This window comes from Lagopus muta, chromosome 14, assembly GCF_023343835.1.
Source record: "Lagopus muta isolate bLagMut1 chromosome 14, bLagMut1 primary, whole genome shotgun sequence".
Classification (NCBI taxonomy): Eukaryota; Metazoa; Chordata; class Aves; order Galliformes; family Phasianidae; genus Lagopus; species Lagopus muta.
In genome coordinates, this window is record NC_064446.1 from 14,064,506 (window position 1) to 14,091,317 (window position 26,812).

A 26,812-nucleotide genomic window follows, 5' to 3' on the forward strand; every position below is an offset into this window, starting at 1 on the left:
GTGATGTTAATTAATCTGAACTTGTTCTGTGAGATGGTGCCATAAAAATGCCAGCATATCCTCATCCCCTTCTAGTTCTGCTGCTGTTTTATTTAATAACTGGGATGAGAAGTTCCTTCTAGGAAGTCTGTCAGACTTGTTTCATTTCATACAACACCAAGCCCAAATCTGCATCCCACTCAGTTCTCTCTGAGACTCAGAGTTGTGGCAGTAAGAATTTCCTGTCACCCCAAAACTCTGACAATTTGCAGGGACAGTGTTGGTATCTACCTTAAGAAACAAAAACAACCAATCATGCTGTGTCTGAAGAGATTTCACTGTTGGTCTTCTAGTGAGTAATGCACTGAATTGTTGACCTCACTTTAAATGTGGAAGTATTGTGTTCGTTAAACAGTGTGAGTTCCACACATGCATAGAAACTTGTGGTTTTCATTCTTGAGGGCTTTTTTGTGGTCCACAATTACAGAAATATTTTCAATCTTTCTAAATGTACTTTTTGCCAACAGCCTGCAGATGTGTTATTGAAACAATGTGATAAAGATGCAGATGTTGATGGAGAAAATAATAGTGAAAGGTAGGAATTTTTCATTTATCACTTATGTGGCAGAATGCGTAATTTCTGAGAACGTAAGAAAAACAAACAAGATTATTTCTTTAAAATATTTTGGCACAATGTACCACTCAGCCATTTGGGAATTAATGCTGGTAACAGTAATTAGCCAGAAAATTTTAGGTTCATATGCAATTGAGTTCAGCACTGATTGGAGTGTTCAGTTTGAGCTCATTTGTTTCAAAATATTTATTCCTTGTTTGAGCTGTGTCTGTTTCCAGGCTGTTTGAAGCCCAATTGCTTGTTTACATGTTTCAGTGGGAAACTGTGAAGAACAGGGGTGCCACCCCCAAACAACCTCACTTCTGCTCTCCAGAGTTCTGGTGATCACTTCAAGGAAATCAATTACATATCTGTTGAAAATGCATTCTGTCTGTAAGAATGAAATGCATTTAAGATGATAACTGGGTTTGTTTTCTTTTTAGGCAAAATAGTATTTTGATTGATGGCAATGATAGAATATCTTCAGAAATGTTTCTGGTAAGATAATTTCATTTATATATATAAATGCAGACATGCATAAAAAATGCCAGTAAATGTAGCTCTTAGAAGTCTGTGTTGTGTTGGTTGGGCAGCCACAAGATCTGTAAGATCTGTCAGATCCCATTGTCCAGCTTTTTGGAAATTTTGGGCATCACAGCAAGCTTATGCTCATGCATCTTGTGTAAGAAATACTTTGTTTATGCCAGTACTTGGCTAATGCTGTGGGAGGGAAGAAGCAGCTTGTTTACGGTTCCTTATGAAACATGGGAGCACCTTACTTGAGTAAGGAAATAATTTTTTGGTTTTTAAAGAGCTTCCAGAAGTGCCAGGAGCAGCACTGAATACTGACCTGGTTTTCAGCTGCTAAATAAGAATGAATGAAATTGTTCTGTGCTGTTATTTGGAACAGGATTCAAGTACCAAAGCTTGTGATCTCAATGCAAATACTGATGCAGAGGTGTCAGGGGATGGTGACGTTTGTGTTCCTGAGGAAGCTCTGAGTGTCCAAGTACCACGTTTAGATCTGAAGAATGCATCTGATGGAGACAAATGGGAAGGTAATTTTTGCCCTTTAATTCACAATATACTCAGCTAGTTAATATAAATGAAATACTTTACAAAGTAGGAGAAGCAGTCTGGTAACTTACCCACTTTCCCTTTAGCTTCATCTGAATAAAATGTTCCTATATGACTTGGCCAATTTTACTGTGTACAGCATAGGTCTCCTCTTGTTGCAGATCTTTCTGCAACTTAGAAGGGACTTAAGAAAAAAGCCAAAGAAAGCAAAAGAGTCTAAGCTTCATGCAAAAATTGTTTATGTATTTTTCAAGTGACTTAAAATGCTCTGGTCTCTCTCTCACATGAGTCCTCATAAAAATACTTTGATTTTTATGATACAGTTGATATTCATGTTGAATTTTGTGATTTTTTTTTTTTTCCAATCCAAGTTACTGAAGTTCACATACTAGCTGAATTTGACACAAAATCACTGAACTACTAAGCATAGCCATTTACATTTGATTTAGTCTGAGAAGTCTGTTGGTTGCTTTGTCTTGAGCATCAGAAATGTCCAGTATTGGCTTCCTTGTCACTGGACAGCTTGAAACAGCCTGAATTTTCAAGTACAAATTAACAATGAATATGATTTCAGGGAAAGCAAGAAGTACAAAATATAGTTTATGATCTTATTCTTTATGGCCTTCATGTGTAGCAACCTCCTGAACTTCTGACTTGATTGAATGTGGTTGCTCAGATATGTGGAAATGACTGCTTATGCTGTCCTACTTGTATAAGAGCATAACTTCTCTGTACTCTAACCACAGCAAAACACTCGTTGATAATCTTAGCTACTTGTCTTCTTACATGTTCTTTAAATGCTGCTGTTCTCCTGTCATGAATCGTCTGAATCATCAATCTGCACTTTACAAGAAAAGTCCACTTGTTAGTTTGATTAAATATTGCAAACTGTCACCAGCAGGAGGATGACCCCATCCACTCATTTTCGATGTGAAATGGTAGATTTAGTGCAGATTCACTACCCAGGGATTGTTTAACTTGAAGCAGGCGGTTCCAGTGACAGCTATTTTTTTGAGATGTGTTTAAATTGTCGTCATTAGGCATTAATAGGCACTAGTAACAGAGAAAGAATGTGGTTACTTTTATCTTGTGCTAGAAATGTTAAACTTCATGAAGTAAACTACGTACCTTTGAGCTACGGCAGTGCAATGTGAAACTGCAGCATGCCAGCACACAAAGCTCCCAAAGCTCAAATAGTGGCAGCTTAAAATAACCGAATTTGTCACTGAGGTTGGCTGTTTTCCAAACGAATTCCCTGCATTAATCCATACTTTGTTTTTGACCCTTTAGAAATGATGATGTTTGTAAATTGATCCCTCACTTATGGTTGGGAAATACTTGCTTTATGTTGTCAGTATTTACTTACATCGCTTACTTGCATGTTATGTCTCTGTGTTAACCTTCAGTACATGTTTAATACGTGTTCTCAGTACACTTGTGGATTCCATTTTCATTATTTCTCTAAATGTGTTCATAAAAGTTACTTTGGTATTGCTTATCCAAATACATGTATATCTTCAAAGAGAATGTAGGATATCTGAATAAATTTACATTAAATGATTCTCAGTAATAAAATCATGGTATTTTGCAAGATACGGTATTTGCATGTGGTGAAGTCTTCAGTTTTGGCTATTCTTCAGTCTTTTTTAGAATGGCTGTTGGGATCTCAGGCACTGCAAGTCCTTGTAGCATTCTGTTCAACTACATTGGCTTTGCAAAGAAATCTGCTAGCCCAAATCTTTCTAAAGGTTTGGATTATTAAATCCTATGTGATGGCACACTTAACGACTTGTAATCAATGGGAATCTTGAAAACGAGCATGAAATGCTTGCTGCCTTAATCGGGGGAAATGCAGATTGGTTAATCTGTGTTTGAGTGCATTTATTCTGCATTTGTCCTCTTTTTGAAAGTTACTGCCATCTCTTATTTACAAGCTATGGGCAGAACTACATGTAGAACTGGTCCTTTGTTACTGTGAAGATGCATGAGACTCTTATTAAAGGCAGTAAGTCTTTACTATTCCTGTGTCAGTTCTGTAAACCTTTCTGGTAAACAGTTCAAGCTTACAAAGGCCTGAGCATCCTTACCTGCCACTGCAATTGCCTGGCAGTTGAGAGCGTTCAGAGCCTGGCTCAAAATACGGGGTTGTTTTTCCCCTGGTACTGTATCTTCCTGCTTTACATGTTATGTATGGTTTGTTCTGACTGTGCTGTGTGTTCACTTTAGTATTTTTGCCATTCTTTTTCATTTTATTAGCGCCATGCCCTATCACTTTTCCCCTCATTGATTTCAAAACAATGCATCTGCAGAGAGAAGGGGAGGGTAAGTATGGTTCGCCATACATTCAGTTATCTGCCTTTTGATAGTTTATGGTTTGCTTTCTAACTAACCCTTCACCTGCTGTCCCTTATCTTGGGAATGTTCTGATTTGCAGTATTTTTTCCTCCTTAAGGGCCCCCTTCTTATACCTTGTACTGCATAAGCGTCTATAAGGTACAAGAGTCTAGCTTTAAAAAGAAAAGAAAAGAACAAAACCCACCAAAAAAACTCCCTGAGCAAAACCTCCACAATTCTTAGTGGATGCACTCTGGAAAGCAGGTACAAGGGTTACCATTTATTTATTTTTCAAAGATTCCGTTGTGGGTTTTATTGTTGTTCTGCACACTTTGAACCCGGTTTTCAAGATTTCTGGTTTGGAAAATACTAAGCAAACTTCGGAAAGGGAAGGGGGAGATTTTCAACTGAAGTACTTGGAGGGTTTTCTCAGCTTTTTGTTAGATGGCAACACGGCCGTGGTTGAGAATTGTAAGGGATCACAACCAACTTTTTAATAGGGTTATTAAAAATATATATATAGTAAATTGTTTTGGAATCCCCTGCCTGAAAATCCCCTTCCACAAACTAAAAAATCTCTTTTTCTCAGTGATGTCAAGATGGATTTAAACTATACCTACATTAGAGATCAAACAGACAAACAACAGCAACAAAAAAACCCAAAAACAATCGCACCAACACTCCTTTAAAAAGGCTGAGCAAGTGGAATTGTACCTGAAGAGGTGTTGTCAGGCTTGCCTCGTTCAAAGTCAAGAGGAGAATCTTTCAGAGCTCACATGGAACTTAATTTCCATAGCAATACATTGAAACAGGCAATAAGTGTGTTCTTCTAACGTAACGTTTCTGATAAGTAAATAAGTGATGCTCTCTCACACTGTTGAACTGTTCAGAAATGCGTACTCCTAAGAAACACTTTGAAAAAGGGATCCTAGTGTGCATACTTCATTTCAGTATGTTTTTCTTTCAATTGTTATATGACAGAATTTGTAGCTTTCTGATGTATTCCACTGTTTTTATTCACTTTGTGTATGACACTACATCCTTTATAGCATACAAGACTAAGTATCACGTAACAGTTGTTTCCTCTTGATTCTTCTTTATAGTTCTGTTAACAGACAAGTACCATTTTGTTTCCCTTTTTTATCTTACAGATCCATTTCCTGCTTTCAAATCTTGGCAGGAAGACAGTGAATCTGGAGAAGCTCAGCTTTCCCCACAGGCTGGCAGGATGACCAATCATCCGTTGGAGGAGGACAGTCACCCGATGTTGTCACACCGCAGTTTGGACTTTGGGCAAAGCCAGCGTTTCTTACACGATCCAGAAACATTGGATTCTTCATCCAAAGCACTTTCTTTTGTTAGGTATGTACTGCAGTGCAGTTTGGTGGGGGTTGTGGCAGTTACTTCTGGTATGAAAATTCAGCTGCTTAAAAACGTCAGAAGTTTTCTGTGGTATGACACAAACTGAAAACCAAGGTCAGATGTCTCGTTACACAGCCAGTTGGCAGTTTTGCACACCTGGGAATTGCCATCCTTGGTCAGACCAGACATTCATCTGGGATGGCTGTCTCTCCAAGTGGCCACTGGCAGATGCTGAGGGAAAGAATATAAAAATAGGACAGATTTTCCCTGGCGTTCAGACTGGGCTTCTGGTAAGCTGTTGTGATGACACTTCCTGGTCCGAAGCCATTATTTATATCCTTTGTTTACCAGGCTTTACTGGATGCTGTGATATGGTTTTATGTAATTTTTTTTCCAATGGCATGAGTATCAACTTTCATGTTGTGTGATTTCCTGTTTGTTTTGTATATCCACTCCCAGTAAAGAGCATTGCAACAAAAACATGCAGTGATGAACTGGGAAGGGTCTTCATTTGGCCTTTGAAAAGCCTTCGTTCAGGAGGGTTAAGGGAAAGCATCAACTGTTAAAAGGAGAGAGGTGGGACAGCAGTACAGTGGAGTTGTAGGGTCCTTTAATGCAGGTTCTCTTGTTGCTGTAGAGGATCAAGCCAGTTGAACTCAGCGTTGTAATTATAGAAGCTGGAAGTTATTTGTGTGGACTTCCAAAGCTGTAAATAACCTGTGGCCTGTACTTCATAATGCTACTGATATGAAAAGCCATTTGAGAAAAATCACTGTGATTATTAGAGGAGAAATAACCTCATAACAATGAGAAAATTTGGAACAGGAAAGACCAACTTCAGAATTCCTAATTTTCTGTCACAAGTTTATTGATGCAAAAGATGCTTTCCCAAATGCTCTCCAGTTAGTGGCAGGCTGCAGTTGATGAGTACTGTCAACATGATGTACGAGACTGACCCGTAGAAAAGTGCTGATTCTAATAGCTGTTCTCATTCTGAAACTAATAAGGATCTACACCAGCAGATAATTAGATTAGTATATCTTAGTAATATCTTGAATTATGTGGACGTCACTGGCTGCACCAAGAGGTATTTCAGGCACCTTGTGTAATGTGTGTGCTAGAAAATTCTTACGGTTGGTCTTGAAATGCAGAGTTTTCATAAGGCACAAATGTGAAGGAGCTAAGTGTAAAAGGTGATTCAAGACTGGAGTTGCACGCTGCAGAAATGTATTTGGAAGTCAAACAGATCAGATGATGGATATTATTATTTCTTTTTTTTTTTTCTTAAGATAAGCATTTATTGAGCTATCTAAGACAGATAAGTGGAGCTGCCTAATTACCAAGGATTGTGCAGTGGAAGCTTCTAGACGAGGCTGTGTTTTGTGCCAAATGTTTCAAGAAGTGCTGATAATCTTGTAATTTAGATAAGCAAACTTAGCCACCAGAAAGATCTGAGCTGTTTTCATGACAATGTAATTGACAGTACTTGAATTTCAAATGGTGTTTTTCACCACAGAACTATTTCTGTTAGGGATAGTATTGAAGACAGGGGAAAATAACATCACATTTTGAAGGCAGTGGATGGTAGCATTGTGATTGAGTATGTAAGAAGCTCTGACTGAAAGTCTGAAAAGAATATATGATGAACTGAAAAAGAAAACCAAAACAAGTTAGTCATCTGCTAGCCCAGTGTTGTTTGCACTGGCTTAATTATTTGAAATTACATTTTAAAATGTTTTTAATACAGAACACGAAGAGCGTCCTTCAGCTCGAAAGATGACAAAAGGGAAGACAAGACGCCTTATCAGCTTGTCAAGAAGCTACAGAAAAAAATAAAGCAATTTGAGGAACAATTTGAGAAGGAGAAGAACAGTAAGGTAAGTTACTGCTTTTATTCAGGAGAAATGGCTGTGTGGTGGAGCTAAGTCACTTCTTGTTTCATCACTGAAGAACTCTGAGCTCACTTTGTCACATGCTGCTTTCTGCAAAAGTAGACGATGGCAGGATGAGGAAAACATGCCAAAGTACCTGGTGAGCAAATGTTGACCTTCAGTTGGACTGAAGGGAAATTTGAAGCCAGTGGAAAAACAAAAGCATCTTTACCTCTCTCTGGATCAACTTTGGATGCCTTATTTCAAGTTTATTTTAACAAGTGTTCATTATGTTGGCTAGTCACCTTTGCTGCCATAAATATTGCCATGTATTTTATGAAATGTTTATAAATAATCTTCAACATGTTCATATAACACTTTATATTACTTTTCAGCCCTCCTACAGTGATATTGCAGCCAATCCAAAAGTTTTAAAATGGATGACTGACCTTACCAAATTAAGAAAGCAAATAAAAGGTAAGGGATGCTGTGCTTCAGGTTGACAAAAACAAATTATATAGATATATATATGACTAAAACAGAAGTGATAACTCATTCAGCACAATTCCACAGGACAGTACAAATCTTTAACTTCTAGATTCTGATCTATTCCAAAAGCAAAATCAAACTTATTTTCGTGGCTTTGTTTTTAGAAGAGAAATCTTGCCTATGCAAACAGCTGTGTTCCTTATTTTGCAGTTAAACAGAGGGAATTGGTTCTCTTAAACTTTCATATTAAGTAGTTTTTCTGTTTTCAGATGCAAAGCAGAAGAGCTCAGATGGAGAATTCATACCTCAAACACGTCCACGAAGCAACACTCTACCAAAAAGCTTTGGTTCCTCTCTTGACCAAGAAGAAGAAGAAAATGGAGATGAGATGCGGGTCGTGCAGAAAGAGAAGAAGCCCACCAAGGAAGCTACACTTGAACTCATTTTGAAAAGATTAAAGGAAAAACGAGTTGAGAGATGTTTGCCAGAGGATATAAAAGTAAGCATAAGATTCTGGTGTCTGATTACAACGTTGAGCAGCTTTAAATCTGATTAAGCTGGGATGTATGGTATTAATTAATCTCAGTTTTTGGCGAAGTTGTGTTTATAGCTGATACAGTAAAAAAACAAAAAAGCTGCTGAAGTGACTTTTGATTAATATGAACAATTCTTCTAACAGAAAATGACAAAGGACCATTTGGTAGAAGAGAAAACATCTCTCCAGAAAAGTCTCCTGTATTATGAAAGTCAGCATGGACGACCGGTAATTCCTCTTCTACTTCATTGGCGATGCTGATGTGCACTTAGACTGTGGGATTTCTTGTGTAGGAGCACTGATAATTATCAGTGATACCTGGTTTTTTTTCCAAACAATGATCTGTTTCCATGTTGCCATCAAATGAAGCTACTGCATGAACTTGTGAAAATTAGGCTTTGTGTATTGATTTGTTACACAGGCCCTTTCTCACAGATCAGTGGGTCACTGGAGTTTGCAAAGTAATTTGTATAGGTTGGTGCCATTCTTGTCTGTGAAGCAGAGTAATCTTCTTTGTGTTATTTTTAAACAAAAATCACAAACACTATTGGATTTCCTAGGAAAAGGTCTGTAAGTTTATTATGGGTTTCACAAAACCAAAAATTGAGGCACTCTTCTGAAGAAGGTGGTGGGAGGAACTAACTGGCAGCTAGCACCTAGAGTTCTGAGTTTTTAGTCGTGGGCAGTGATCAGCATTTGCTTGTCCAGTCAAGATGCTTCCAGCTAATGTTCTGTCAGTCTTCTGGACTTCATGCACCAACTCAGTAATCAGCACTACTGTATGCATCTGATCAAGCCTTTCAGTTACAAAAGCCCAGGAAGAAAAATGGCATTAGTGTTATTGGTACTGACCCTATGAGCCCCTTAGAGAAAAAGTCAGTAACTGGTGATGATAACCTTCAAGTCTCATTGTTTTTAGTAAACATAATGGCCAAGAATTGAGCGTACAATCAGGTATCAGATAAAGCCTGTCTGCAATTTCATCTTTTTTTCCCCTGTCACTTCTGTAGAGTCATCATCATTGCAAGTTATGCAGTCTTCTCCCCCAGCTCTTGGTGCCCTTTTCCCTGTTTTCTAAGGTCTTCAGAGGGCTTACTTCTACTTGAGCTCATCTAACATCTAAGGAATCTTAACTCAGTATTTTTCTAAAGGAAGTTTAAAGTGGAAAAATAAGAGGGGAAATAAACATCTGCTTATTTCCTTTTCTTTCCATAAGCTCCATTGCATACACACAAATTAGTTTTATGTTCCTAATTGGAATGGATGTGGCCTGGCATGAGAAGCATAATGCTTTGCTTGTGTATTATTCAGTGACTGGTATAATTAATTCTGTGGTTTCTCTGCCTTTAGGTTACTAGAGAAGAAAGACATATTGTGAAGCCACTTTATGACAGATACAGACTTGTAAAACAAATGTTAACTAGAGCAAGCATTACTCCTATTCTTGTGAGTAAAACATGCTATTTATATTTTTTCCCCTTTTGAACTGCTAGTATGGCTTTAGAAGAGCTAATAATAAAGCATGTCTTTCTTTTGGAAGATATGAGGTGGTGTTGTAGTTGAGACGTTTGGTTTACTGCTGAGAACAGAGCAGTTCAAGGCTGTTACCTTGACAGCTCTGAGGAAGTAAATTGTTCCCAGTGGAAGTAAACAAGTTGTTCTAGCTTTCTTTGGCTGAGTCCTTTGCAAGTCACTGTGCTCAGTACTGATCTGCAGTGTGTATTGTATTGGTCTTCCAAAGAAGAGTAACACCAGTTGTAATGAAGCTTGCCTCTCCTGTAGTGCAGAGGCAGGAGTGATAAGATGGCCATTAAAATCACTTCATTCATTTTTGTTTCCTTAGTGAGAATCACGTTATTGACACCTGCTTGCAGCATCTGTACATCATCTGCTCTTTCATCATGTTTTCGCTTCATTTCCTCCTAGCTTGCTGTGCTTTTCCTTCCCTTTCTTTCCCCTCTTGAAGAGATAAGGAAGAAAAGTTTTTCCTATTGTGCAAAATGACTGAATTAACCTTTCTTGTTGTGACCTATAAGGCAGCTGTGCAATGACAACCACCTAGCTCTTTTTGTTCTCTTGCATGCTGACTCAAACTTGGGATTTTGATATTAGCTACTGACCCGTTCGGAAGGAAGGGACTGCACACAGTCAGTCAGTTCTCTATCAGATTTAAATAACTGGGCATGGCTTACTCAGCAGTAACTTAATCTGCAGTCTGTGACTCTCACTGTTCTTAACCAGCTCCTTAAGCCGAAGAACTGAGATAAAGAAATCAGTTCAAGATGACTCAAAATCCATATGGAAAAAGGAATAGCTGTTCTTATAGAAAAACACGATTTCAACTGTAGTCCCCTTTAAGTTTAAGGGCAACTTGATGTCAGTATCCATTTCTGAATTGCATAAGCACAGAATTTGCTCTGATAACCTTAGCATTTCTCCATGACTACTGAGCCGCAGTTTGGTTTTGGTGTCTTTGACTGGTTGGGTTTTGCCTTATTTCTCATATCAGAAATCCAGCCCTTCAAATAATTTGAAGCCCTTCAAATGTATCATGTTGTCCATAGTCTTAGAAATGTTAGTCTTTTTTATTTAAGTGTGAAACAAAGTGATGGTCGATATTCAGCCAAAAGAATTTTAAATTCAGAAGAGGTCTTGCTGACAACATTCCTGTTCTTGCTGTAGACGATGGACAAAGTATTTCACAGGCTTCTGCTTTTGAAATGTGTGAGACAGATAAGTGGAGCTCTGTAATTACCAGGAATAGTTCAATGGTAGCTTGTAGGTAGGCTATATTTTATGCCAGGTATTTCATTAATTGCTTTTTAAATTACATGACATTTGCTTCCATGAGGTATCTGTTAGGGTAGCAGGGGATATTAATCATATACACTGAAGCCTGCATGGAAATCAAGCAGCAGGAAGCTCCTTTCACTCGCAGAAGTTCTTTGACAGGTCACTGTCTATGTGTGTTCATGTTCTACCTTTATCCTGTTCTAATAGTTCATCAGTTAAAAGTGCTTATCCTGTCCAGCTGTAAGAGATGAGCAGAGCATAATGGCATGTGTGTAACAGGCAGCTAACAACAGCACCTGTGCCTCACAGCAGCATGTGGATAGGCTGAAACTCAACAGATGCAGATAACTTTTAGATAGCATAGCACTTGTTGGGCTTCAGAGTAGTCTGGAAAGAGAAACTGGCAGAATTATTCCTACCACATTCATGGCAGAAGATACAAAATGCCCTTACATAGCTTCATTTTTTGTAAATTAAGAGGAACAAGAGTGAATTCCAGAGATGTCTTTGAGCTTTATGAATTTTGTTCAGAACACGTTGGGCAATTGCTTTTTATTGAAAGCTCAAAGAAGAGTATTAGAGTTTCAGTTCTTTTCATGTGAATGATAAGCTGCAACTTAGCAGGCAACTGAGTTTTTGGATTTTAAGGCTGTTTTGTTTATGCTCTTTAAGTCTGTTTGTAGCCTTTTTTTGGAAGGGAGAAAACAGACCCTTAGGTATTAGGTGACTTGAACAGAGTTCTGACCATGCACATCATTTCGTGTCTATTTGCATATAATTAAAGAAGCTTGAAATATTGCAGGGTTCCCCATCAACCAAGAGGCGGGGGCAGATGTTACAGCCCATCATTGAAGGTGAAACTGCCCACTTTTTTGAAGAAATTAAGGTGCGTGCAATGCAGTCTTTAAAAATGCATCTCCCAGCCCTTGTAGGAGGGAAAGGGAGCGTGCTGTATTTGTTCTGAATTTCTGCTTTCTGTTTCAGGAAGAAGAGGAGGAAAGTGATGGTTTGTCTGCAGACCTGAATGATATCTTAAAGTCTGCTGTCCAAACACAGTCTGTTTTAAGCCCGGTTGAGAACTCGGAGTCTGATGTTGAAGATGGCCAAGAGAAACTGACCCGGGACCTTAGGCTGTCAAGCACCCGAGCTGCTTCTATGTGTGTATAAAATTGTGCCACAGAAGTTGCACTGATTGCACTTAGTCGTGATACCAACTGTGATGCTGGGTGGAAAGGAATGACGTGTTTGGGAGTTCTCAGGGGCTGTTTGGCTTGAGCAAACATTATTTCCTCTGACATTGTCTAAGTTCTTTTTGTATTCAGAGAATTGTTTAGTGTCTTCTGAATCTTCTTCAGCTTACTAAAGCTGTGTAGAGAGCAGAAAATGTACACCTTTTTATTAACTATTAGTTGTTTTTAGTATTTCACAGTCAGATACTGTTGTCCTTACAAGCAGGGTGAATTCAGTATTAGTCCAGCTAGCTCCGTTATTTTGAGTAAGTTTTGAAGAACCTAAATTCCATTGTATGGCCGATGGTCTTTTTCAGGCCTGAATTATTGGAGCAACTGTGGAAAGCCAGAGCTGAAAAGAAAAAGCTACGCAAGACATTACGAGAATTTGAAGAGGAGTTTTATCAGCAGAATGGAAGGTTGGTTCAGCACAAAAGCAGATGCCAGACAGCAGCTTCACTTCTATAGCCAAATGTTCCTTTAGCTTTCTATGAATTTTGCCAAGTGAAATATATCTGATCTTTACTGCAGACAATCTCCTGACGGAGATAACATTGTGTGCTTGTAATAGTGGAGGAAACCTGCTGTGTAGTTTTGTTTCATCTGTTACTATTGCTGTTTATAACGATGAAAATGAAAGTAGTATCAAAGAGTTTTTCCAGGGTGCATCACCTCATAAACAAAAATAATGTGTTAAGAAAAAGGCAATCACTTTCTGGACTCATTTCAATACACTTCTTATTGTTTTCTCATTTAACTAAAAACTCATGGATAATTAGTCATACATTAGTCATGGCTTTGTCAAATGTTTGCTGAATTTGAGACGTAACTCCTTTTGACTTTAATGGCCGGGGATGAAGTTAATAATGAAAGGTTGCCTTAAAAATAAATCTTACTTATATAAGACTGATTTGAGACCAGTTCTCTGCTATCAATTTGTGTGTCAGTCTACATAGTGTGAAAGCTTAGATTCATTTCAATTGACTTGCATTTCTGTTTGATGTATAAACAGAACCTGAAATGAAAGCCTTCATATCCTGTTAATAAAAGCTCCAGAACTTAAGAGAATGGTTTTTTACCTGTGCTGGGTAAATGCTGCTGGACTATCAGTCTGGCTTTTTGGTGATGGCAGTTTTAACCACAAGGACCTAAAATGTGATGGTCTCTTGCTGATGAACCATTTGGCAGACCTTTCTCTTCCTCTCCTAAGATAACTGCGCATTTCTGCTCCTGTGTTTGATTTCCTGCATCGTGGAGGATTTTCCTGAAACTCACCTGTGTTTCTTTTTACAGGAATGTACAGAAAGAAGATCGGGTTCCAATGCTGGATGAGTACAGGGAGTACAAGAAGATCAAAGCCAAGCTTAGGCTGTTAGAAGTCCTTATCAGCAAACAAGATTCTTCAAAATCCATTTAACTTAGGTTCCTCCAAACCACTGAACAAGGTTTTGCTCATACTACCCTGTACTTACTGAGTGCTTATGTTTGTATCTCACGCGCTGTTGAAAGAATACAGTTTGCACTTTATTGTGGTGCCACTCTAAGTTGTTTGAAGGGTAAGTGGGTTCTGCCTAGAGAGCAGATGAGATCTGTACGCTTGAGACTGCGCTATCCAACTTTAGCAAACACAGTTTCCATCCATTTATTTTGTATTGGATGCATCCACCTTCTTAAACAACCATAGCATTTTGTTCTTTGGCTTTTGAGAACTCTGAGCCTTTTATTACCAAACTTTTGCATTATAGAGGAAATTATTTATACTGTAATGCTATACTGAAGTACTCCTGTTGCCTATTTTATTGTAGGGGGGATGGAAAAGCAAATTAAAAATACATCTCTCTTTTCCTGGAAGGTTTAAAAGCCAACCTGCAATCCCTTCCAAAGAACTGCTGTGGAACAAGTTCAATTTCTGGTAATCTAAATTGCATCTATAACCATAATAATTAACACCTATGGATTCTGCTTGTTAGTGGTCACATGTCCATCTGGATAAAGATGACAGTGGACAAAGGAGAAAGTGACCTTACTTAGTGTCTTTTGAAACTTGGGAAACTGAGAAGTTATATCACGTGCTGCCTACAGGACTTACATTACTGTCATAAGTCTTATTGGTTCTTGTTTATCAGCTGGTGGTGGCGTAGTGTTTTGTCTGAATTGGATACTGCATCTCCTCTTTCAGCAGACTTGAGGAACTTAATGCACGTTACAGTGTATGAGAAACGGGATGTTGCTCAGACTTGTGTAGCTCCAGCTGGAAAGTGCTGGCTTAGGTCAGTTAAAAAGCCTCAGTACCTGAAATACATACGCTATCAAGGGCTAAAATCAGCGTGTTGATGTGCACCACAGGGTGAACTGACAGCTTTGAGTGAAGAAATTACTGCTGTTTATCACGGTTTTGTTTTACAGTTGGAGAATAAATATCTAATCTTTACAATATAAGCAAAACAGTTTATGGGCCTTGCATGATTTAGCTTCAGAGTTGAAACTAAATAATGTTTTGAGTATCACATCTGCTGTGCTGAATGATGATTTAGCTAGCTTTATGCTCTGCAGCAGCCCTCAGCAGCTGGTTTTGATCTGGCAAAATCTAAGTGTTAATTTTAATTGGTGCTTTCTCAGTTTTTTTTCTTCAGTGTATCAGTTTGATCGTGGCCATGTTCTGCATGCACCTACTCTCACTGCATGTTTTTATGGCTGGCTAATGGCAACATAGCTGTTATTCACACTGCTTTATGAAAGACCAAAAATGAACTTTGTCCAAGTAAAAAGTGGCGAGCATGTAACCTCATAGACTTGCTATTCTGTCATGAAGCATATGAAATAGATTGAAAGTAGCATTTTAGTGCTCAGGTTTCATCTGTGTACTGTAGAATACTTCCTGTTTTGTTTTATTCTGCTTGTAGACATGTAATTTTGGAATTGAGAAGAAAAGCACTAAAACTATTGAGCACTGGTGGTATGCCTTTTTTTGTAATGGCAAAATGATGTGGGACCGTAGGGAATTGTGAGGTTCAACTAATCCTGAGACCATTGATCAATTTGATTCAGTTTCACTGTGCAATGTACACTTCAGTTCCTTTTCTATCAGTCTGCAGACACGGGTGTATCCAACATTGAAACTAATGTTACTGTATAGCGTTGTACATGAATGTTTGTGTTTTATATACCACATGCAGAATGTCAATATGCACTATTTAAATGTTTTAAATAATATATTCCTCCTTTATAATGCTTAAATCTATATGATTCCAATATTTTTATAAGTGAGTGAGTGACCAGACTGATTCCAATTCAGAATTAACAGCTGCTTTGTGTTTGTTATGCGGTGTTTGGCTGTTTATTCAGTATAGTAGATAAGCATGGCAACAGTTATGCTATGAGTGTGTTTTGTGCCATCCTTGTTGAGCAATAAATAAATGGTAGAATTAGGCATTTTGTGATATAACAGTTTTACTTTGGTAAAAGCAAAACCTATATATCTATATGGATATATAGATATGGAATATATATATAACTAAACCAGATGTAATTGCATTGCTATGTCTGGTGCTCATTGTATAGACTTTTATAATAAAAATACCTTAACCTTTATTGTCATATATCTTTGCTCCTCGTCATGCTTTTTTCCCCCTCTACCACCTCTTGAAAACAAGTGCTGAGTCCTTCAGGATTCTGGTTTGTGTTTGTAGTGTCTGTTGCTCAGAGTCACAGCCTGCCAGCAGAGCTACCGGCTCTGGTGCTGAGACAGCCCTTAATGAAGCTGCAGCAGCTTAAGCCTCATTTTACCTCCTTAGACTGTGCCTCTCAGCAGAGACTGCAGCCAAGGGACCACGTTGGCTCCTCGTCTAACTGTGGCACGTTGCAGTGGGGGCTGCAGGTCCTGCTAAATTGCCAGTCTGGGCTGCGATGGTACAGGGGCAAACTGTGAGTCCTGATCGTTTCTGTTCCTGCAGTCGCCACTCTGGGAGGTGTCTGGGCAGAAAGCTGATTAATTCACTGCCAGTGAATACAGCTGCAGCTGATGAGCAGAATGTGATTGTCTCTCACCTATAATCATCTCTAAGCCTCGAAATAAGCAGCGGGCGTAGCAGTTACTGCTGTGTTTGTGGCCAGCAAACGCTGTCATTGCACACACTTCTGGACAGGAGGATACTTCTTCTCTTGACAAATGGATTATTCATAGCATGGTGATGGCATGCTCAGATGGTGTTTGGATGTGTTTTATTCTGTTTTGTTTCTTCCTGTGGCTGAATCTCTCCAAAGAACAAATATTTGTAGCTACGTATGAGTGGATTAACAGCTGTGTATGGGTAGATCGTGTCTGGCTGGAAGGTAACAGCAGGTCTCTAAGGCAATGGGTATAAATGGAATAAAAAGAATTTTTCCTAGGAATTCAGGTTTGGAACACAATGCCCTCTAGCGGTTCCAGGCATTCAGAACTAAGACTTTTATTTTCTGAAAGATGAATTCTGCTTTGGAGGTGCGGGGGCTGGCGGTGATGGAAGCAATGGGTGCCTGAAAGAATGGCTGAGAAAGAAGCATTGCCATTGCTAGCAGTGTGTGAGCTAAAGAAAGTGGTCTTGGGGAGTCAGGGTCAATGAGCCATGTGTTGGACTGTTACTTGATAATTAAACATTAGGTTGGGCTGCATAGCTAGAGACTGAGAGAGATGAACGTGGTTTGCTATCAGCTCTCTTGGTTACTAGAGTTTACTAGAGCCTCTAGCTTGTATCATGGCTCACAGCAGCTCCAAAATGAGGCAGCTGGTTAAGAAATCTGTAGGGATATCTACTCAGAAGTCTGGTGAGAGCAAGGTTGAAGAACTATGTGAAACTCGCAGACCAGATTGTGAAATTACATTAGTAACTTTAATAACAGTTCTACTGTTTATACACCAATATAAACACATAAAAATTGTAAAGGTGTGGGGTTGTTCTTTCTTGACTTTGGATCTCAGCTGTATGAAGAAGGCCATCTCTGCTACCAGATGAGCTCGTCCGTTTTACTGTGCTGTCTTGCCTGAAGCATCCTTCAGGTGTTGCATGCTTTTCATAATCCTACTGAGTTTTGCATTAGCGTTGTTTAATTCCTTCTCCAACTCAGATGTACGTCTGAGGAGCCTACGACAGACAAATACAGGAACAAACCCTTTTGATGGATTCCCTTAAACTTGTATTTGTAATCTTTGTGTTTGCTCGCTTATATTGTGTCTGCTGCCAAGGGCCTCCTGAAGTACCCTGCCCAAGCACAAGGCTTCACAGTCTGTGTCACCCTCTTGGCAGCCATGAGGAAATGTTCCAGAAGAGAGATAATATCTTAAATTCTCTTCTCACCTCAGTCCTGATTAACACCCTTAATAACTGCTCTACTAAATGTGTTTTCTTTCTCCACCTTCTTCCCTCTCCTAGGGGGGCTGTTGGCAGCTGTATAAGAACATTTGAAGTAATGCCTTAGGTTCACTGCCTTGGTGTTGCTCTCCTGTTTGTCCAGTTGTTGCTCTGTAGGAGTTTTAGCTCATTTGAGTCAGGGCTGATGCGAGCACCTGGGGATGGCAGTAAGGCGTCAGGAGCAGCTTCTCACAACACTTACCGCTGAAATTCTTCAGGGAAGACAGAGCTCTGAGAAGCAGCGACGGAGTCGGAGTGATGAAGGCTCTCTTTCCCTTTCTGTAACTTCGGTGGCTTCGGATGCCTCTAATCAGCACCAGAGGATTGGGTTGGGAAGAAAAATCACAGTGACTTAATTGGACACTGTTACTCATGCAGGGAGGGGGATGTGCCTGAGCAGGAAAAGATCTATGCAGCCTGGGGGAGAAAAAGGTTCCCATAGGAAAACGGGTTTTCCTTCTGTCTCAAAATGACAGAATGCAAGAATACTTCTTTTCAGAAGTGAGAGACTGCAGCCACTGCGTGGAGCAGCGCTTATAGCCAGCTGGGGGGCTTTTGCTTTCTATTGTAAAATTGATATGTATCATTTTAAAGATGTTTTGGAAGTGTTTGCACCAGCTAACTGCAGATATGGATCTACCAAGAACTGCTGGAAACCTTTTTGTAAAGCAAGTTGGAAATAGTTGTTGTGCTGCAAATGCAGCCTATGACCTAACAGACTGTTCAAAAACAGGTTTATTTTCCATAATTTGTTTTAGTTTAACATTTGGGCAAATGCCCACCTCACGACTTCCTACTACTGCTAAGACACACTGACCACAGCCTACAGCCATCTCTGCTCTTGTATTTCATGACTTTGTCCAGAGCCCAGACAAGCTTCCATTTAACATTTGGGCCATAACTGGCGATTCTCATTTATTTACAGCTCTATCTTTTGCTATTTCTGTGATGTTAAAAATAGTATTCTGTGGAGAGAAAAGCTTTTGTGAGTAGAAGTGGGTACAACTGTGACACCTTTGGTATCAGTCAGCTTTTGAAATAGAAGCAGTTCCTAAGAATATAGGAAAAAATAGACCTTACCTTCTCATGAGCGCTGCCTCCTTTGGAAGGCTTGGAAATATCCTTTCTTTTAGTGGGTGGAAATTCCTTGCTGCTTGTTCACACAAGGGAAAAAAGAAGTCCTGTGAGAATACGCCTCTGCTTGGCACAGGAGCTAACAGCAAATACTTCATCTTGGGTTGATATCTTACCTTTCCAGGTTCTCATCTGCCAGGTCTCTATCTGGTTTTCTCAATTTGAGCTTGACAAGGGCTTTATTGTAGCTCTGGACAAAGAATGTTGAGCATGTTAACTGGCTTGTGTTTACACAGAGACACTTCCTAAGGATCTGAGTGGAGTAACAAAGCTGCCTGGTGTGATGTTTGGCAGTCAAAAAGAAATCCCTAAGAGTTGGTCCTTACTTGGTTCCCTTGGCTCAGAGAACTCACTTTGCTACATCTTAAACTTGTCATTAAATCCTTGAAGTACTGTGCAGCCAAATCCAGTAAGGCTTTTGGTCTTCCAGCATATTCATTTTCATCTTTCTGTTGACTGGGATTAGGAGAATAAGCTTGGGTGGGGAAAACTAAACTCTACTTTTCTTTTAGCGATGATATCCCCACCAGAGAGCCAAGTGTAGGCTTTTGGTGTGGGGCCCCTTTGCTCCAGTTTCACTTGGCAATACCCCTAAACTTGCATGCAGAGAAGAACTTCAGTTTCTCATCTAGGAAGAATAGCTTTGAAAGAAGTTGATGTCAGGATATATCACAAATCAGGCTGGTCTTAAATGCTGTTTTTAAAAGGGTCAAGAAAAGGTAGCTTCCTGCACCCTAGCTCGTGCTATTTGAGTCAGTAATAATTATTAGGAGCTCCAGTGGGTTTAATGGAAGGATTTCTCTGTCAAACGTTTGTTTAAAGTGAAACAACCACTGTTGGGTGTTCTGAAATGGTTGTGGCCTGGCTGCTTATGGCTCTCTGCTTGTGATGTAGCATAGAAATTCCCCTCTAAACTTGATCTCATAGTCTCATATAGGGGATAGTTACAAAAGCATTCGCTTACCTGTCTGAAGAGGTCTGTGATGTGAAATTCTTGATTGGGAATCACTGCGAAGTCTGCTTTGACTTCCGAATAGGTGTCGTTTATAATCGCTAGGAACATGTTCTGTACAGGAAGGATGCAGTTAGATGTTTTTCTGGAAGCTGTTTATTATGCTAGGCTTATTGTTTTGGGGACTGTTGAATGCTAAGGAATGGAACTGATGGAATTGGAAGAGCTGTGTTGGGCGCAGATATGCTTCTAATGCATTTAAATTCCCTGAGAATCTCCTGTTTTGGGAGAGGATTTGCTCATTGCCCCTGTGCAGTACTGGCTAAAAGGCCCACCTCCCTGGAGTGACAGATTTCCTGCCATGTATTGTGCCTTTTTCAAGTGGTGTTTCGGACCTTAGCAATGAAAGCACCGATCCAGCTGGTCTAGAACTTGAAACTACAGAGTCCCACCAAAGTCTTTAAACTTTCCAGCTGACAAGGATGAAACTTTGCACTTCTCAAGAGCTTCCAAGTAAGTTTTCAGAAGTTAAAATCTCAAGAAATCAATAGTGCAGTAGAGGGAAAGGTGCAATATGCTTGTTCCATGATGCAAAAGCCCCTTTTTGGCTCTTTACAGGAAGGCAAAGCTGTGAGATGCCTTGCCAGCTTGTGCCAAAGAATCAAAGACTGTCTTACAGCCTAGGTGTGCTGAAGGGCAGACAGGGCAACTCGAGCATTACAGGCAAAAGCGTCATCCTGGGGTAGGAAACACCGACTCGGAGCACTGCCCAACAAAAGGTAATCATTTTTTTTTTCTCTACTGCTTACACAGAAGAATTTTTACCTACCAGCAAGACAAAGAACACAAAGAACACAAATGAGATGTAGTAAATAGGTCCAAGGATGCTGTTTACTTCTAGGCTTTCAAAATTAAAATCTCCCAGCACAATACGAAACTGTGAGAAACTGCCAGGAAAAAAAAACACAAAACAACACATAAGACTGAGGTTGACTGGTTTCCTTTAAAGTATTTTAGACATTACTTAAAATCAGAACAAAAAAGTTGGATAGATGCAGTTGATTTCAGTGACTACAGCAGTGGTGAATTAAGAGAAACCAGCATTACGCTGCAGTGGTGAAATGGACATTTAGCACACATTGGAGAGTTTAAAAGTGCAGGGGACTTGCTAAATGCCATCCAGGAGAAAACACTTCCATGTCGAATAAATTGTTTTGTATTTTTATAATTGTTTTCTTTTTGTTCCAGCTCTGTGATCCCTTATTTTCCATTAGTATAGAATGTAGTAGTGTAGGTCCCTCTGTCTCCCTAAAGGAGGCTTCATTACTAGGTAAGATGCATATTTTTCTGTATTGCATCTTAGGACTACCTTGCATCCAAGTGGGTTCAAAACAGCTTTAGAAGAGTCATAGAGCTTTACGTGGAAAAAGCTGCTTTCAAACAGTCTTGGTATTTTGAATTGAATTTGAAGTGATTTCTGTTTCTGAACCCACTCAGCTTGTGCTTTGAACCCTTGGGTCTCTCAAGCAGCCCTTTTGGACATACAATGGCTATGACAAGCAGCTTGTAGGGCCAACAGAATTGCTTTTACATTATGAAATAGACCTAAGAGCTGGAGAAATGTACCCTCCAAATTCTGCTTATCAGAAGCTGTTTGTACCCTCATCGAAGTTCAGAAAATTGCATACATGCAGTTTTGAAGAGTAGAAAAGTCACTGACTTGTGACCCGAAGACGAGGTGGCTGAACTGCGCATAGGCAAAGAAAATGATGAAGAACATGATGGCAAATCCAATGATGTCCTTGGCACAGCGAGATAAAGTGGATGACAACTGTGTCATGGTTTTGCTAAAACTTACGTACTTAAATATCTGCAAGAGAACAGAACTGCTGTTACTGGGGGGTGGGAGGTGGTGTCAGAATGTTGTGCATTCTCTTAACAGGGCTTCAGGAAAGTTGTCTAATCCTAATTTACACATGAAGTCTTACCTGGAAGTAAGTTGCATTCCAGATGTTAACGGTCTGTATCTGTGGGGAGTGCTGGGATTGGGTGCTTTTTTAGGGAGGCAGAATATTCTGCTGGGCTTCTGTGCTAAAGTTAGGAGATCACAGACAGGCCTTTGGGTGCTGCTATGTGTAATCAGCTCTGGCAGAAGTGGAGCTTTAGGCAAGGAGACCCCAAAATAGGCCAACCTCCTGCACCTGAGGATTCCTGTCAGGCAGAGCTGGTGAGGAGCTCTTTTACTCTGGCTGTGAAAACAAGGCTGAACAAAAGTCTTGTCTGATGGCAGTTGTGCTACCAAAGTGACAATGATCGGTTTGTGGGGAAGGTGATGCAGGGCAACATGCAGCTGGGATGCAGAAAAGATGTAATGAGGAAGACTGTCCACACAACTGGCTAACAGTCAGTGTTCTCAAACAGCTTCTTCATGCAGCCTTGGCTTGGAGGTGCAGGAAGACAAACTGAAAGCTATGAAAGCTGTAAATAGCTTCACCTACTACAGCCATGTCATCTGTGTAGTTCGGGCTGTGACCTTGATAACACTGAGTCTAGGAAAAAATTGAGTTTAAGGAGGCTGTTTGGCCATGGCTATTTCTCAGCTGTTCAAATGGAGACAGCTGTTCATGTGCAAATTTTTTTTTAGATGGCCTTGGTATTTATGTGACCCATGTTTATGAGAACGAGATAATTTAAAACTCTTCAGGAATCTCATAAACAAAATTCCCCATTCTAGCCCCACCTTTGCAGTTCACCCATGAAAAAGCGAACATTCGTAACAAGCTAAGAAGCACCATGCTTCTCAAGTACAAAAGAAAAAGTAAATAGTAAGAGCTGATACCTTTATCCAAGCAAAGAAGACATTGACAGCAATCATGTTATCATAAATGACTTGCCAGAATGCAAGGAAATAGAAATCTGGGTAAACGTGAGCATTAGAAAGGAGGTCTTCCATCAGCAGGGACACTTCTATAGTGCGGTAGATATTGAAGCAAATGGCAAGGATGGATACCTGTGGGAAAGCAGAAGCCAGTGAAACTGAAGACCAGATACCTCCTCCTTTTCTGACTTGTTATTTTGCATAGCAGAGCCTGCATTGATTTTAACAGACCCTTGATTAGTTTTGAAGAACCTGAGCTTTTTAGATGTTTGGTTAAAAACGGCAGGTCAGACCTTTTTGGCCAAGTTATTTCTCCTTGTACCATGGTAATGCTTGATTTGTACAACATACTGCATACATTCTGATTTTACTGCGTTGTGTGCTAGTGCTTCCCTGCTCTGCAACTAAAACAAGGTGGATGAGAAAGACAGTAAAGAGTGGAAAGGTCACGGAGCTCCAGACCTCAACAGCAAGGCTAGAAAAGAGTTCAGGGGTGCTAAAGCGTGGTAGGGCTCTCCACTGGAGAGCAGTAGGTGAATGGCTCTAACCAGAAAGAGGGGTTTGGGTGGTTTTGGCTTGACTGCTGTCTTGCCTGGTGCTAGCCTGGACTGGCAAGCACAAAAGAATTGAGGAGCAGCTCACCACTATCAGCAGCATATCCAGCCAGTTCCAGGCACTTCTGAAATATTTCATTTTCAGTTTTGTTATTTCTATTGCTTCCTGGATTATGAATGTAACGATGAAGAGGCAAAAGGCAACTTCACAAGAAGCCAAGAAGTAATCATAATAGGAGACGTATCTGAGGAGCTTCACGGAGTGTATCTGAAAGGAGGTGAGAGCACCCCCAGTGGCAGGGAACTCCACCACCAACCTGGAAAAGATAGAGACTTGTTAGTTACCACCCCCTTAATTGTCAGCCCTTAATAGTCTCACATCAGTTATTACCTTGTTAATATACCTAACTTGACTCCAGCTGGGGCAAATAGCAAAACCTGATGACTCCTCCATCTGCAAGAAAGGGTTATGCTTGTTCCCCTGTGAAAGGGAAGGCTGAGAACAGGAGATCTTGAGATAGCCTTGCTATCTCCTTGCTTCTTGCTATGAAACTTATTCCTATGGCAGCAGCAATCAGCTGTACAGAGCAGACACCTGGTCTGGAGAAAAAAAAAAGTTCTGGATCTGCTCTCTGCACTAAGTGAATTTCTGTATTTCTTAATGAATTTCTGTCTTCTCAGTTATTGCCTGAGAAACACAGCTGTGTATGCCTGAGGTGATCAATTTTTCCTTGTGTCCTTGAACAAGCATCATGCCTCAGTAAACTGAATTTCACGTGTAGTAAAGGTAAGAACTCACCTGACTACACAGAAGAGGTTTATGTTAGCATTAAATGTTGAGAAGTCAATAAATACAGCTCTGGTTCCCCGAGTGATCCAACCATTCTTTCTGAGAAACGCCAGCTTCTCCATGCTCTCCTGCTTCGATCTCGGTAAGGTGAATATAAATCCTCCACTTCTGTAAAAGCCCACAGATCCCCAGTACCACGGGGAGAAAGAGGAGGCAGAAACATATTTCCATCTGTGAGAAACAGGAAAAGAAGGCAGCGAGCCCATGGGAAGCGTACTGAAGTAAGCTTTAACTTTTATTTTGTTGTTGTTACTTCTTGTGTTCTACTGCATTCACAATGGAACATTTAATCCAGGCACTTAAATAATGCATTTTCTTTACATGAGATAAGCACGAGGCACATGACCCCAAAATATTCCCACTTCTATATCTACTCAGTACGTTCACAGAAGTGCTTATCAGTCTGGGTTCTGCCCAGTGTGGCCTAGACACCTTAAACCCTTCATATGTAAAAGGAATACCTCTGGGTTATGCAGTTCATTGTTGCTGGCATCTTTGCATATTCTTTCATTGACTTAAGTCAATGCTAAACAAAATGTTCAGAGCAGTCCTTTGGCTCTGTTTCCACACCACTTTAGCATGATTCCAGTCTATTAACATGTGATTTAAGTTTAGGCTTTGTATAACTGAGCATTTCCCCAGAGATGTTAGTGATACAAGACTAATTAACGTGTACTTCTGCTGAAATGGGCTCACTGTTTCCAGTTCCTCCTGTCTTTCCACTAGAAATTTCCCATGCCGAATTCTTGTCTATAATATTGGCATAAAAACAAATGATGGTTTATCTCTGTGTAAACTGAAGAGAAAATGTAGTTCACTGCATGCAATTTTTACTCGAGAATACTCAAGAAATATGGTGCTGAGGATTTTGTGAGGTTTTCAAAAGCATTACTGGTTCCAGCTGAAATATTTCAATTTTGAAAATGCCTTCTAAAGATTCAAAAGATGCCACAAGAAAATCTGGAGTAGAATGACTTACTCAGATTCATTCTTCAGACCAAAGTCGGACTTGTCTTCAGCTTGGTAACTGTAGTGGGAGTAACAGCTCTTCAGGAAAGGCTGGAAGTAGGGGTAGATGGTGCAGGTGTTGTTGCGCACCTTCAGCTGGCGGATCTGGGCTACTCCTAACAGTAAATTCTCATAGAAAATGTAGCTGGTGTTTTTCAGGTCGGTCATCGTTCTGTTGTCATACCATGTGTTCCAATAGAGCCCATCCAAGAGCGGCCCCTCTGCAAACTGCATGCACGCGTGAGGTTAAGGATTCAAAAGCTGTAAGTACCACAACCACCCTGCTTTTTAACGTAAGAAACTTGACAGGGTTCCCAGCTACTTATGGCTGTGCAGTCTAAGGTAGAACACGAACTATGTTCAATACATACGGTCGTACAGATCTTTACATCTTTTTTCTTTGAGTCCATTCTATTCCCCATGCAATGAAATTCCCAGAGCCATGGAACAACATTATCATAAGACTACAACCTACATCTGCTTGGAGCTTCACTGAAAGATTACATGGAATTTTAAACAAATGGTTACACACATAACTATTCTATGTTGTTTTAACAGGTGCTTGTTATTTTACTCTCTGAAGATCTGTTTTGATGTATGTATTTCTGATTGGGTTTTTAGTTATCTCAACCTAAAAGAAGCATTTATTTTTTGAGGTGGGGGAATCCTTTCTGTATGTTTCTTCAATGTAGATAGAGCATTTCATTTCAGAAGAACATGATCTAGAGTGCAAAATATGGTCCCATAGTTTGGAACCATCTGCGCACACATTACAACTGCTTTTAGTGCATCAGCATGCACTTGTATAGCGAGGACTCATTATTTCATGGACTAGCAGTAACAGACATGAAATGAGGGAGTACAATGCCACCAGATGAACTGATACAGCCCTGGGTGGCTGGCCTGTTGCTTCCCTTGACTGACTATTCACGTTTCATGAGTGCTGTTTGCACCCAGCATTTCTACCAGTGCATTTTAAGATAGTGCTCATCTTTCCTGAGCCGCAGCAACCCAGCAGGTGTTTCCGGGGAGGACCAGGAGCATGCCATGCTCCAAATCTGTGCTAGCAGCTTCTTCACCTGAGAAAGCAAGCGCCCTGAAAGCCTTACTTTCCAGAAATCGGCGTGGCTCCTGATACTCCTGAAATTAATCCCGTCGCTTTCGGAGTAGGGCTGTTCCACAAAGAGATCTTCCATCACCTTATTCAGGTAATACATGTTGGTGCTCACCATGCCGAAGGTCACTGGGAAGGAAGGACGGCAGGAGGTGAGCGCGGCTGTGCGGCTGAGGCTGCAGAACCCGCAGGGCACGGCTGCGGACTTACTGAGGCTGAGGGTTACCAGGAACGTGATGTAGATGAGCAGCTCTACCAGGGTCGTTTTCAATTCCGTTTCTTTGCTGTAACTTACCGGGACTGTTGTAGCAACTGGCAGGGAGGAAAGAAGGGTGAAGAAACAAACAAGTGGGGGGGGGGGAGGGGGGGGGGGGGGGGGTGGTATGTGAAAGCGTAGTTGATTTTTGGAAACGACGGAAGCCGGACCTGGGCGCATCCCTGTCTGCACCTCAGAGCCCCCGGAGCGCCGCGCTCCGTCTCTCCCGCCCTCCCGCAGCTCTGAGCTCGGCGGGCCGCGGCCGTTCACGCACCTCTGCTGCGGCGCCTCACGGCCACCGCGGGCTCCATGGCCGCCTTCGAATCGCAACGGGCGGCCCGAGCGCTGCCGGGAGGGGCGCAGCCCGCTGTATCCCGGCGGTGGCTGCCTCTTGCTC

At 40.5% G+C, this 26,812-nt stretch overlaps 2 protein-coding genes across 5 annotated transcripts in view; one reads left to right on the top strand and one right to left on the bottom strand.

Annotated features, from left to right (window-relative positions):
- FAM13B (family with sequence similarity 13 member B) overlaps nt 1-15,883 on the top strand; it is a 41,585-nt gene extending 25,702 nt beyond the window's left edge. For 2 of the 4 annotated variants that reach the window (XM_048960396.1, XM_048960395.1), the window contains exons 12-25: nt 507-574; nt 1,036-1,090; nt 1,503-1,650; nt 3,926-3,991; nt 5,155-5,365; nt 7,113-7,242; nt 7,632-7,713; nt 7,995-8,224; nt 8,405-8,488; nt 9,611-9,706; nt 11,856-11,939; nt 12,038-12,210; nt 12,600-12,701; nt 13,576-15,883. In XM_048960396.1, the coding sequence (XP_048816353.1) occupies nt 507-574; nt 1,036-1,090; nt 1,503-1,650; nt 3,926-3,991; nt 5,155-5,365; nt 7,113-7,242; nt 7,632-7,713; nt 7,995-8,224; nt 8,405-8,488; nt 9,611-9,706; nt 11,856-11,939; nt 12,038-12,210; nt 12,600-12,701; nt 13,576-13,699 (1,653 nt within the window). In that variant the 3' untranslated portion in view covers nt 13,700-15,883. The remainder of the gene's footprint in view (nt 1-506; nt 575-1,035; nt 1,091-1,502; nt 1,651-3,925; nt 3,992-5,154; nt 5,366-7,112; nt 7,243-7,631; nt 7,714-7,994; nt 8,225-8,404; nt 8,489-9,610; nt 9,707-11,855; nt 11,940-12,037; nt 12,211-12,599; nt 12,702-13,575) is intronic. The other 2 variants (XM_048960398.1, XM_048960397.1) reach the window with 2 other exon arrangements.
- Nucleotides 15,148-26,726, bottom strand: PKD2L2 (polycystin 2 like 2, transient receptor potential cation channel). The gene is made up of 14 exons (XM_048960985.1): nt 26,690-26,726; nt 26,370-26,498; nt 26,155-26,288; nt 25,017-25,273; nt 23,987-24,208; nt 23,276-23,504; nt 22,595-22,765; nt 21,444-21,625; nt 20,585-20,702; nt 19,768-19,869; nt 18,920-18,993; nt 18,750-18,819; nt 17,872-17,975; nt 15,148-17,402 (listed from the first exon to the last, which is right to left on the bottom strand). The coding sequence occupies exons 1-14, from the start codon at nt 26,724-26,726 to the stop codon at nt 17,285-17,287; spliced, it is 1,947 nt and encodes a 648-aa protein (XP_048816942.1). The 3' UTR covers nt 15,148-17,284.
- Between the last annotated feature and the right edge of the window lie 86 nt (nt 26,727-26,812).

What these genes read in the sequence shown, in the direction of transcription:
- PKD2L2 (XM_048960985.1), bottom strand. Translation starts at nt 26,726, where the DNA reads ATGGAGCCCGCGGTGGCCGTGAGGCGCCGCAGCAGAG. An exon ending in GGTCTGAAGAATGAATCTGA is followed by an intron (nt 24,209 to 25,016) that starts GTAAGTCATTCT and finishes TGTTTCTCACAG; the next exon opens with ATGGAAATATGTTTCTGCCT. An exon ending in TGGATATGCTGCTGATAGTG is followed by an intron (nt 22,766 to 23,275) that starts GTGAGCTGCTCC and finishes GCTTTCCCACAG; the next exon opens with GTATCCATCCTTGCCATTTG.